This window comes from Seriola lalandi, unplaced genomic scaffold, assembly GCF_002814215.2.
Source record: "Seriola lalandi dorsalis isolate HSWRI2012SDOR001 ecotype SW California unplaced genomic scaffold, Sedor1 jcf7180002054961, whole genome shotgun sequence".
In the NCBI taxonomy this organism is placed as follows: Eukaryota; Metazoa; Chordata; class Actinopteri; order Carangiformes; family Carangidae; genus Seriola; species Seriola lalandi.
This window is the reverse complement of record NW_019525512.1, coordinates 867,543-880,695: the sequence shown is the minus strand read 5'-3', so window position 1 is coordinate 880,695 and position 13,153 is coordinate 867,543. Positions and strand designations below refer to the sequence as shown.

The 13,153-nt window shown below is 39.9% G+C and overlaps 2 protein-coding genes across 2 annotated transcripts in view; one reads left to right on the top strand and one right to left on the bottom strand.

Moving 5' to 3' along the window:
• sfmbt2 (Scm like with four mbt domains 2) overlaps positions 1 to 1,704 on the bottom strand; it is a 46,213-nt gene extending 44,509 nt beyond the window's left edge. Inside the window, exon 1 of the mRNA XM_087170808.1 lies at positions 1,531 to 1,704. The gene's annotated coding sequence lies outside the window, so the exon portion shown is untranslated. The remainder of the gene's footprint in view (positions 1 to 1,530) is intronic.
• Positions 1,705 to 5,197: 3,493 nt separating this feature from the next.
• Positions 5,198 to 13,153, top strand: part of tmem110l (transmembrane protein 110, like) — a 10,758-nt gene continuing 2,802 nt past the window's right edge. The window contains exons 1-7 of the mRNA XM_023395337.2: positions 5,198 to 5,702; positions 8,023 to 8,071; positions 8,479 to 8,574; positions 8,663 to 8,784; positions 9,828 to 9,940; positions 11,125 to 11,208; positions 11,307 to 11,438. Of these exons, the coding sequence (XP_023251105.1) occupies positions 5,513 to 5,702; positions 8,023 to 8,071; positions 8,479 to 8,574; positions 8,663 to 8,784; positions 9,828 to 9,940; positions 11,125 to 11,208; positions 11,307 to 11,438 (786 nt within the window). The 5' untranslated portion in view covers positions 5,198 to 5,512. The remainder of the gene's footprint in view (positions 5,703 to 8,022; positions 8,072 to 8,478; positions 8,575 to 8,662; positions 8,785 to 9,827; positions 9,941 to 11,124; positions 11,209 to 11,306; positions 11,439 to 13,153) is intronic.

Sequence of the window (13,153 nt, the reverse complement as noted above, 5' to 3'; positions counted from 1 at the left end):
GGGGGGGGCTTTATCTCCAAGACTGCGCTCACCCACCATCCCCTTCACTCCGCTCGCAGCAGCCCTAAATATCTCTGGAGCAGCAACAACAACAAAAAAAGAAGAAAATCTAAAAGCATGACTTATTCATTTGCACATGATGAACGTTTCTGCTTCTGCTCCGTAACGTGCAGTCTTTATTGTTTCTGTTCGTTATGGTGACGAATTTAATCTGGAGGAGGAATCCTGAGGAATAATGCAAAGCTGTAAAAACCCCCGGATTTGCAGACCGCACGCAAAAAAAAAAAAAAGGAAAAAAAAAGAAATAATTACACAGATACGCGCGGTTTAACCCAATTATCTGCTTAATCGTTGCAAATTCACCCCATAGAGAAACAATAGCCGTCACTTGGAGGAAAAATATCTCTCCGGACTGTCCAATCATCAACATAACAATCTAAGATTGTGAGCAAAAGGTGGACTGAAATCACCCCGGTGTTGGTTTTAAATGGGTGAAAAAACAATATTAATCTGATTAAATTGGCTTTGGAAAGAAACGTATCGAATGAGCTGCAGCCTTTTTTGATAAAAGTGAAAGAGGAAACGTTAAGTGCACATCAGGAAGATGAGGCGGTGAGGGGTGTAGCCGACCAGGCAGGCAGGCAGGCAGGCAGGCAGGCATTCAGAGCTGCCTCTCCGGTCATGTACTTTGCACACTCAAAACTGCAGCGGAAAAAAACTCCCACGGAGTTGCCAAATGCTCACTTTGAATTTAATTGATTAAACCTCGTGTATGTCCATCAAAAGAAACCGAACCGGGCGCATTATCTGCCGTCGTTTTATTTTTTCCTCGTTCAAAGATTTTAAGGCGCAGTTTTCCCCACACGAGCACCATAACCCGCCATGTTGAAAGTGGTTTGACATTTTGGCAGTGTCCGGTATTTTCCGATGGCTTTTTACGCACCTTAAGGTGTCAAAAAAAATCCCACATGACTCATCTATATGTCGGCGATAAGTCATTTCTAACGTTAATCTACGAAAACAACTTCACATCCAACAAAACGTGTCTTTACACGCAGCAATACAACACAGTAAAATAACGTTACAGCAGTTATATCGTGCATATTTTTATTTTTTAAATTAACGTTATTTCCATGACAGTTAATAACATGCTGCACGCGAAGAGAAAGGGAAAGAAAACAACGCAATAAACGGTATTACCGAGAGTGCCACGAGACAGCGTCCTCTCCGCCGGTGAAAGCTGTTAATTACGGCGCGTGAGAGACACTTTGAACAACTTGGGCTCGCGAACGAACGAACGAACGAACGCTCGCGACTATTTTCTCGTTTCTACAGAAACCGCCTCGAGAGCACTTCACGGTTTCTTCTCTTTTTTTTTTTCTTTCTCTTTTTTTTTTTTTTTTTTTTTTAAAGCGGAGGAGGAGAAAAATAACTCTCCCCGTGTTTATACCGTCGACATAACGAAAATAACAAAACGCAGCAGCCGCGGAAAAAGCCTCCCAGCACCGCCGGAGCCGTCACCTGTCTTACCTGTCCAAGTTTTTTTGTCGCCTCTCCTTCTCGAGACCCCCTCTGCTTTTTTCTCTCTCTCTCTCTCTCTCTCTCTCCCTCTCTCTCCTTCCTCCTCTCCTCGTTCGCGTGAGCCCGAGCAGAGCAGCGCGAGCGACGTCTTTCAGCTGCTGCTGCCCCCGTTCCAATATGGCATCTCCCATCTGCGCATGTCCAAAAACATCTACAGATATTTTCAAGCCAACTCCTTCATTGACCTTTTAGTGCAGCAGCAGCAGCAGCAGCAAAAAAAAAAAAGAAATCTTCAGCCTGATATAAATAGGAAACTTCAGTTCAGCAACGCACCACAGCGGAAAAATATGCAACGGAATATTAGTTTTATTTGCGTTTAAGCAAATTCTGATTAACCTACAAATATTATCTTCAGCATACATCAATTCAACATTACTGGTGGTTAAATCGAAAATTAAATCGTTCATTAATTTTAGCATTTACAGGCGGTTTCATTGTTTCTGTACCTGAGCAGTTTTAACTGGAATAAAAGCCTCTGCAACCATCAAAACTATAATAAACGTGATAATATTGTTAAGGGCATGTATAAAACTATAGCAGAAACCCAGTTGTGTCGTCATTAAAGCTGCTTCTGTGCACGAAAAGCCTGAAAAGCCAATAAGTTATGATTTCTTATCATCGCCTTTTGCACTTTTGACTATTTCCGTGTATTTTTGGCGTTATTTATTTATTTATTTATCTTTTTTTTTGACAATCCCTTTTTCTCCAAACAGCTCTTGAGGAAATACCCAGACATTTTTGTTGTTGTTGTTATTTTTAATAAACCAGGACCATCTTTTTTTTATCAAAGTCAACACTATCCTCTAGTGGTGGGAGCCCATTGCACCACTATAGATACATGCAGGCATTCACAGTTCAAAGGTTGTATTTTATATCAGCTTTTATCTGCTTAAACTGAGGGATGATAATTAACGCCACTACCACTACAGGTAAGTTAGCCCCAGTGAGACACAGTAAAGTTTTATGGCTCATAACTGAACTAAGAGAGAAGAGATGGCCTTGTGCCTACAGAAAGTGAAACCGTCATGACTCTGTGATACAACACGAGGTTAGTTGGGGGCAATATTCAAAATTAAGGCTCAGTGAAATGAAAGTAGCATGTTCCTCTTTAAACATGGAAGTTCACGCTTGACCTTTGGTGAGAAGTGTGCGTAATATAATAATTGCTCAAAGGTCAATTGTCCATTTGTTTTAAAGCGCACAGTAGATTTTTTTTGTTTTGTTACGCAGCATTTTCTTTTTCCGGGAATCCCCTGAAAAATCACCAAAGTCCCCTGACTTTCACCTAAAACTACAGCAAAGTTCATAAAACTACAAAGCAGGGAAGTTATCGCAGGCTTCTATCCTGGCTTCATAACTGAGTATCTTTACTGTGAGAGTCAGTAAAAGAGACGAGCAGACAGGAGGCATGGCGACTCTTTCAAATGGAAAGATGAAGATAGACAGATGAATGAATGAGTAAATAAGTAAATAAAACATTTCCAAACCAAAACTGCGGTTTTAAAATAGTGTTTCTCAGTCTGAGAACTAAGAGACATTAAAGAGTATTTCTTTTACACCATATTCTGTTTTTTTTTCTTCAAGTTTTCTTTCCCAAAGTTTCTCTTTTAATTTGAAATACTGAATACTTTCACTTCTTCAATCCTCAAATAATCAATCTGAAGAGACTAAAATCACTCCTCAGTTCTTGAGGGATCATAATTATCCTTATTTTAAGGGGCCACGAACCAAAGAGGGATTTCAAAATAAGTAACAAGTAGCACCTAGTGACACGACTATAACTGCAAGAATGGATTTTATTTTGAAACCTGTCACGGGAAGTTCGTTGTTGTATTTACGGCGGTGGATCTGATTCATTAAGACACAAAGGAATCATAAAGACAGGGGAGGAGGCGCCGGTGCCGGTGTGATGCCACTGGAGGAACAGATGGTTGAAGCGTGCGCCGCGCTCCATTAATCTGCCAGGGAAGAGGCTTTTCCAAGCGCGCGGGAGAAAGGATTATGCCTCCCTTTTGCACCCACACACACACACACACACACACACACACACACACACAAGTGCATGAGCCTGCAGCCTCTCTGCACGCGGCAGAGAGTCACATATGTATGCATCTGAAGCAGGTTCATGGAGCTCCAGTGAACCATTTAGGAACGCGTAAAAATTCTCCAAATCATCCAAACAACCAACCATCACCATGTGGAGTAAATATGAATAAATAATTACTTTAAAGAAATTAATGCAAATCTTAATAGCCTATAATCATAATTTACACGGATGCGTGTGTGTTCAATTGTTGGTGACTGTGACACAACTTTACTGCATGTCTGGTTGGTTACGGAACATTTTCACCGTCTTGTTTGGCATCGCAGAATGTGTTGATGTCTCTGCAGCGAGGTGTAAATGTTAAGTTTTATATTTCCCCCTCAATAACATATGATGTGTAACGATCCGTAATAAAAGCCCATTCTAAAAGCCTGCTTTATTTTCATTTATTTCTTATTCTAACAAATACTCTTTATTGATCTGTAAATTCTCTGGCATGTTGTTTCTGTGCCTGTACACCTGAGGCTCCAGGTACGTAATCCCCTGACGTCTGTAGTAAATTGGCATAAATCAGATTTGTCATTAGGAATCCAATAGCTACAGCTTCTTTGTTCTTTTTAGCTTATTTTGAACAGAATGACTGAATGAACCTAAAGATCTCCTTCATTGCATCTTCACATGAGGCAGAGATTTGCCTCGTGCGCGCCTGCCACTGACATAAACACAAAGGGTCTGAAGCGGTCTCGCGCACATTCAAGGAATTCTGCTAGGAGAGTCGCGCGGACCTGAGTCAAACGAACCGAAACACAACAGGAAAGTTAGGGGGAACGTCACTTCAAAATAAAACAAAGGTGGAGCACCTATAGTCATCTCTGTAGGGTGTACTTGTGTGCCTACATGCAAGTGTACGTGATTGCATTTACATATGATCTGATAATAAAAATAAAATAATTCCCCATTAGCATTTATTATATGGAAAATAATTCATGAAAAAACAATAGTGGTATTATGTAAATACACTGTGATTTAAAATGTTAAAATCCTGAAAATGAATGAATATTTGGTAGTTATAATCAGGATTTAGGTTGGTTAAAAGTGTGATGTAAATTATTCAGTTGTTTATCCAATTTCTGTCTCTATGTTTCTCACTTATATTGTTTGAGCTGTATACAAATCCTTTTACCAACATGTTTGCTTTTTCTTTATTATTTACAGTCTCAACACTATTGCAGTGAATTGCAGAAATAGTCTGCTTCAATTTTATATTACATTTGAATTTATTATAGTTCACCAGGATAATCCACTCAGTATAAATTCTTCTCTGTGTTGGCCTACATAGCCTACATTAAAACAAACAATGAAACAAGAAAAATATATAAACTCGATGCTTAAAAACATATGAAACAGGACAATAATGTAATTTTATAATTATTTTAAATGTTTATAGGGTGTATTGTGAAATAACCTGACACTTTGTAAAAGGTTAATCTTTATTAATCTCTGTTGTCTCTATCCGTTAATCGCTACAGCCACAACCTTTTATTTTGAAGTAAAACTACCGGAAGTCGGACTTCCTGTGTGGGCTACTTGATCGTAAGTGTTGTTCGTTGTCATAAACATGGATGTGAGTCAGAAAATCGATCGTCTTGTTTGTTCTTCCATCACGACATGTAGCGTCAGCTTCTGGAAACACTGAAGGGGAAACTTAAACTTGAGTCGTTCGCCAGAAAATTTAAAAAACAAAACAAAAAAAACCCCCGCGGTTTGTTTTTCCTCGAGTGAAGAAGAGCTAAAGATAAACCCACCGAGGAAGTGCTCCTTTTGTCTCCAACGGCTCTTCTTGTTGTTGTTGTTGTTGTTGTTGTTGTTTTCTTTTACCGTGTCAACATGGACATGTACGGATACAGCGGGGTCTTCTTGGTGAAACGGTTCCTGGATAACTCTCCATTTGAAATCACAAACATGTCCGACATCAACAAGGCGAATCCGCACGGCTGCGATAACGGAGCTCTGACGGACCGGTTCGGCGTCTTGATCCAGGGACTCCTGGCCATCGTCGCCTTCAGCACCCTGATGTGTGAGTAACTTTTTTTTTTATTGTTGTTGTTGTTGTTGTTTTTGTTGTTGTTGTTGTTGTTGCGTTTATTTATTTTATATTTATATAAAGATTGCAAGTCCACGTGGCGTTTTGTTGACGTTTGTTTTCGCAGGAGCCTCATTAGCTCGCCGCCAGATTCCATTGGAAAATATGCTAATTTAAATGTTTTCCTGTGTTTCGGCAATGAGACACGCCAAATAGGAAACTTATTGAAACATTATCTGAACATTAAAGACACGATATTAATTTCGGTGTATATTAAGTGCTGTATACGTAACACATTATTCGGAAAAGTTTATCTTTTTATGTGACTGGTGTCGCTTCAAACACCTTACACGTCCACAAAACATTCAGTTGCCAGCAACGGAAGAGATATATATGAACCATTCATTTTAAGTACATATTTTAAGAAAATTAAGCGGTTTGTGGCATATATATCCAAGCCGAATTGGCGGTTAAGTCTCAAATGAAACATAAACAATTAAGGTAAACCATACCACACCTATAAACGTGCTGATAAGCAAAGCAGCGTCATAAATTGCGCTGTTTTTTAACTGAAGTTTCGTCAGCGTCTCAGCTCCTCCATTCAGTGAAATTTAATATTCACACACATTGTGCTGCTGCTCAAGGAACATGTCATGCCATGACTGCTTTAAAGAAACTTCTTCAGAGGTGATGTCTGACTGCTTTTAATTATGCTACAGCCTTGTCAGTTTTAAGTGATATTTATATATAATTTGATGGTGTGGAGGGAGTATCTACTTTAAGTGCAAAACAAGATTCTCCTTGCAAAGCACAGTGTGGGATTATTCACCCTGAACAATGGCTATTGACTGCTATAAAAACTTGTGACTCTGTGGCAGCTGACTTGGAGAATGTCGGGCATCTCACCAACTTTGGCACCACAGGCAATGCTTAATACCCCTGCAGCAGTTGCAGCTGAAAGGTGTGATTATTCATATTTAAGCTATAGTTAGTTACTTCTTTCCCAATCACTTTCCTTAAATAATCAATGACAGCATTGATATTATGCAGCTGCCATTTGATATAAAAATAGGTCAGTTATTGGACTCTATCAAGATTGAATTATATGTGCTTTATTTTTATCTTTTGTTCTGAATTCCCAACCTTTTTAAATGTGCTTATATTGTCAATTCACCTTTTGTGCAGGGTGAATTCATGGCCGCTGATATACTATAATGCATGGAAATGAAATACAAATGCACGTGCATCCTGTTTAGATTGCATGAAGTGTGACCGCACATGATCTGATAATCAGTGTGCAGTTTTAAAAGGTCAATGCAGCTAATCAAGCAGCCGACTTCAGAGCAGCTGAATCCTCGGAGCGGGGAAGTGTTGCAGAATTAGACCGGGCCTTGAGGTTGAGTGAGATCAATGAGCTGTAACCTCCGCACGGTTACTTATTAGTAGAGAAATCGATACCTGCTCCCTTTTCCCCTTTTTCTGTTCCTCAGCACGCAATGCAAGTGTCGTTCTCGGTGTAGATACATGCATCTGGTAATACACCGCATTATTTATGTGCAGCAGAGCATTAAGAGCCCTTCAGCTGTAATCACAGTGGCGGTATGCCAAGTCACAGCCAGGCCTGCACTATGCATCCCTCTGCTGATCTCTGAGAGTGCTCTTCCTCCAAGCTATTTTAGGGAGTTTCCTTCCATTTGCTCGACATTATTCCTGCACGCACACAATCCAGATACTGGCTGCATATCCAGTGTAGCTACCACACTTCTTTAATGCAAAGTTTTATACTTTAAAAGTCAGTTTTGAGCTTTTTTTTTTTTTTATTTCTTTTTTGAGGAGAAAAGTTTGTAAGCCAGCAGACTTTCAGAAAAGTAAAGTTTGGAACAGTTTAGTGAAAAGTGTGAACAATTAGACTAAATAAACAAGCAATTTAAGCTGCATTAAAAAAAACTACCAAATAAAAACCCTGGGAAAAGAGTGGAGTGCACAGATGTTAAACACGTCTGCAGGAAGCTCCAGTCCTGTTTTCACATGCCGAGTCACATTCACTGACCTTGTGAGATGGCGAGATAGAGGAACAGTGGGCCTCTGTTCGCCCTGAGCCCGGTGGGGAGGAGTGAAGTGTTGTGGCAGCGCGGAACAAGGATGCGACGTGATCATCTCGTTTCATCTGTCCTCGCTCCCCCGCAGCTCTGCAGACAGACGAGGACAAACTCGCTGCAGACAAACTGTGTTACACATTTTTGTTCCGCAGGATAATCACAAGTCTGACGGCGAAGCTACTGATGAACTGATTACTTTTCTTTTTTGTTCACAGTGAAGAGGTTCCGCGAACCTGTTGGGATCAGACGGCCGTGGAGGATCTGGTCAGATTTATTTCTGTTATCTCTCTGTCTTATCTTTTTTTTTTTTCAGGCCCAGGGCCCCGAGGTGTCAGGGGGCCAAGGGCCAGAGCCCCGATGTGACTGTTGACATTTCTTATTGGAAAGTCAATTAAACAACTACATAAAAGAACCACAGACAGGTGCAAAAGAAAGAGTGACTACAAAGGGACAGGGACAGCAGAAAGACACGAACTGACCACAAACCCAAAATGACCAAGTGCAGAATCCAAACAATTACAGAGTTTAAACAAGGGAATTTCTCTCATTAATTATTCTGGAAAATAAAAAGAAATTAGAATTAGAGATAAAAATGTTTGGAATGATATGTTTAGACATGCTACAGAATAGAAAAGTTAAAAGTTAAACACGACCCTTCGTATCTTTCACAGGTTTTTCGACACATCCAAACAGGCCATCGGTGCTCTGTTCATCCACTTTGCCAATGTCTTCCTGTCCACACTCACCAAAGAAGACCCGTGCTCCCTGTGAGTCCTTTATTACCTCAGACAGGTCATGATGAGGTGAGAACGCGGCCATCGCAAGTAATGGTCTTTTACCGTTTTACCATGTCAGGTATCTGATGAACTTCCTGCTTGACGCCACGCTGGGGATGCTGGTCATCTGGCTGGCCGTCAAGTTGGTGTCCAAGCTGGTGGAGTACAAGCAGTGGACGTTGCTCATGTTTGGAGAATATGGTGAGTGACTTCTTTGTGTTTTCTAAAACCATAAAGTATCTGGATGTAGGAGCTGGAGGGAAGAAAGAATAAAAATGTACTTTAGACTGCAGTTGTGGATTCTGCCACCAGAGGGCGGTGTAGGCGAGCTGGTGAGCAGACAGGGAGGAGAGCCAGCGTCTCCAGCTGCAGCTGAGTGTGGAAAACATTCCCAGTAGCTTCAGAGAGAGAGAGAGAGAGAGAGAGAGAGAGAGAGAGAGAGAGAGAGAGAAACTCCAGGCCAGTTATTTCACTCGCTCGTCAGTAATGGAAATTTACACTGAAACAACTAAAGGGAGCGTTGTGGTCACTCCTCTCCGAGACCCGGGGGTCAAGCTTATACTTGACTTTTCTGGCACTATGACTTCCAGATGGCTGTGTTACAGAAACGCTTCACTTTTCGTATATTCAATAAATGGCAAAAGATGAGCTCGTTTAGACCAGGAACTGTAAACATTAAATGATGATCGCTAGTTTGTGTTTTCGCTTCACTCTCTCTGTGTGCGTCTTTACTTCCTGCTCTTCCTGTCCTAATGACAGACTTGTCCTGCTTTGTGTCTGCTGTGGTGAGACACCTGCATAACAGACCTTTTGGATAGTAGGAGACAACGGGCAGGAAATACTATAAATATGGCCTGAAGTTTCTGTGAAATGTTGTGTTCAAATTACAGAAAAGTTGCAGAATAACTTCTTCACATGCTGACAATCAAGAAATATTGAATTGAACAGAATTTATAGACAAATTTCATGCAAATATTTGACATAATCTGCAATTAAAAAATCTAGAATAAAATGGGAAAATTAAGCCTTATTTGGGGAAAAAAACAAAAGAAAGTACATAATAAATAAATTGAAGGCAAATATAGATCGTGGTTAAACATAGTCCAAAACAGTTGCTAGAAATAAGAAAAGTGAATGTAGTTTTTCCTTCCTGCTTTTGGTTTTAACCACAACATTAATATGAGCTAGAAATGTTTTTTTTAATGATGTTTTCTGGTGTTTTTTTGTGTTCCTCTGTCCTTCAGGCGACCCTCCTCAGGCAGCCGCCTGGCTGGGTCAGTGTGGCATCTACCTGCTCATCATGGTGCTGGAGAAAGGTGTGATCAGCCTGGTGCTGCTCGTCCCCGGATGGTCCAAAGTAAGGACACGCTTCAGCTGTTTGTGCTGCTTTCAGGTCCTGTGGGGAAAGTGGCGTGCTGTGGCATTATCATACCTCTGGCACGGGGGAAAATGTCATTGTTTGACCTGCAAAATAAAAAAACAGAAGAGGAGACGGTTGTTTATGAGCATCAGCTGAGTCTGTTACTGGTTCACCTTGGTTTCTAATCAGGTTTTCAGACTTTTTACCGTCACAAACAACATTTTTACATCCAAAACAATCTTTCCATTTCCATTTCTGGCATCAAGAGATGAAAGAGCAAGAATAAAAAAAGCAGAGGATGAAAAGAGACTTGTATTTTCATTGTAATGGGAACCCTGAAGCAGCGCTGATGTATTTAAAAGACAGTTTGTTCACATGCCATCAGGGATCAAATCTGATTATTTGCATTAGCCCTTGTCCAAGCAACAGATCCATCTAAGGAATAAAAAGCGGTTTACTAGTTTACTTCCGGATAGAACAGAGTTTTGTTTAGTGAAGCGCTCTGTGTTATTTGGAGATATTCCTTTGTTTAAAACCATCTCCACAGAAAGGTTCAGTAAACTCTCTGATATAAATAGTAAGTGGAGTTAATGCTTCTCCCTCAGTCTGCATTTTCATATTTATGTGTGTTTTTGTTGATAGTTCTGACACATTTAATATAATTATTTTATTTTATACAGCGCTGATTAAAAACTGAAAGAAACGGAGAGAATAAAAATGAAATATGGGATATTGAGCATATTGTTCTGATATGCTAAGAAACACATTTTTGTACCAGAGGTTGAAGCTTCATGCATATATTTGTATTGTGAAGAATGTTGTTCATCTACTACAGTATATGATGGCATGAAATAATAGTCATTTTTCCAAGCAACTAATTGCAAATATCAGATGGTAAAAGAAGAGTTATTTCCACAATGAACTGTGAAAGAAATATGTTTTAAAAAAGTGGAATTTTCTATTAGAAATGATGTATGAAGGAACTTTTTTTTAAAGCTCATAGAGTAAAAATAAAATCGGAATTTATTTGAGCAGATTCGGAGTAAACTTTAAATAAAATTTCAAATTAACGAATGTATATAGTTAATTATATAATCAAGGAATTTATTGCCAAGAGAGATTATTATTATCCAGAATTTCTAATGTCAGAATATTAAACTTTTATTTTTCTTCTTCTCCAGTTGCAGGAGGTGTTGCTAAGCTACATCGCTAACCCTCAGCTGGAGCTGGTGCTGGTCATGCTCATTGTGCCTTTCATAGTCAATGTGAGTTTCACATCTTATTTAAAAAATAAAAACAATGTAAAGAGTTCAGTCTTATCTCTGCAGTATTAGTAACCCCCCCCCTCTGGCTCCCCCTGCAGTCCATCATGTTCTGGGTGGTGGACAGCCTGATGATGAGGAAGTACAAGACGATGAAGAGCCTGGACGACTCCTGCGACGGCGCGGTGAAGAAGGCGGACTCGCTGCCCTGGGTGAACAGCGAGGAGTCGCGGGTGAGATGCAGAGTGGAACAGCTGGTTATTGTTTTTAGGCACTTGGGTAATTAAACCAGCTGCTTCGTTCCAGCGATGGTTTCTGTTGAACTTCATTAGAGCTGTAACTGGGAAATTAAAACTGAGGATTAAGACATGACTCTGATCCAAACGGTGAAATTCTCATAGTAAAATATAAGTAAAAAAAAGGGTGAAAACATTAACAATAAAATGAAATTCCAGTTTTCTAAATAAATCACTAGAATTTAAATCTTAAATTATATTGAAATGCATCAAAAATGAAAATGAACAGAAGCATTTTTTACATGTTTACTTCAAATTATTTTGATTTTAATTTGACTGAGCGTGAACAAAAGTGTTTACATGGATTGAAAGTGAGGAATAAAATCTTAGGATCAATACTCTGTTGAAAGATGAAGCAGATGACGGGGGTTATGTGATCTCTCAGAACATAGAAGAGGGTTGGATAATCTTCTCCAGGTCCATGTCTGGAACATTTAACAGAACTTCTTTCTACTGATTTTCTATTTCCATGTTTTGATTCTTTAGTGCAGGTCACATTAAAATGTATTTAAGTTTCTTATAAACTTCTCAAAATAAGCTAAAACATTCAAATCAGACCGATCACTCTGCTCCGAGAGCGACTCCTCGGCCTGTGACTTTTTGATGTTAGAGGAAAAAAGTTCGCCGTTCCCACCGAAACGTCCACGGTGTGTTAAACCAGATGGGCCCCAAACGATAATGTGACGGTTTATTATCTTTTGCTTTTTGGTGAAGAGAGCGGAGACTTTAATGTGTGTGAAAATGGGTGGTGATGGTTGATGTACCCGCACAGTCACGCTGGGTGTCAACCACACCTGTTGTTTTGGGGGGATGAACACAGTGTAAAGAGACACACACACACACACACACACACACACACACACACACACACACACACAGCTTCTCTCTCTCTCTCTACACTTGATTTAATGAGGAACAAACCCAGAGGAGTTCAGTCCAAGAAACACTGAGTCAGACTGTTCCCCCCCCGTCCTCCTTTGTTATTGTAGAGTCGGGAAAATCTGGTTTTCTTTGTGTGAAATTTTGTTATTCTTTAAAATTCATTTTTCTGTTATTAATATTAATGTCTTGAGATTTTTCTTGAAGCTCACATTTACAATATTTTCACCAAAATCACAAAAACAACCCCTTTCTTTTTTTCTTTCTTTCGTCAGACCCGTCCCGTGTCAATTAGCTGCATTACATTAAAATATTTTCATGTTGTTTTTATGCTTTTAAAGCGTTGTAATAATGTGTTTATGAGCACAAGTTAAAAACACCAATACTTTGGCTCTTTCACTCCAGATAGACAGAATAAACTGCAGTTTTTACTGGAACTACTTTCCTTTGAAAAATAAAAATTAAAAAGTCTTTATTAATCCTTTAGTAATAATTGAAATCCATCTCTATTGTACTGGATTCCCAGAAACATGGGCAAAGAGACTCTAAACTATCTGCGTTCTGTAATCTGGGTGCGTGACCCTCGTGTCCAGTGGGATGAGAGTGTTTATCCCTCCCTCCCCCCCGTCTCCCTCTCCCTGGTCATCTGCCAGGCGGGACATAAATCAAGCCTTCATCCTGGGAATAAAAGTGACATTTAGGAGTCGTTTCCACGCGCTGATGTTATGGAAAGCGGAGTGGAGTGGAGGAGGACGACGGACAGAGGAGGGCAT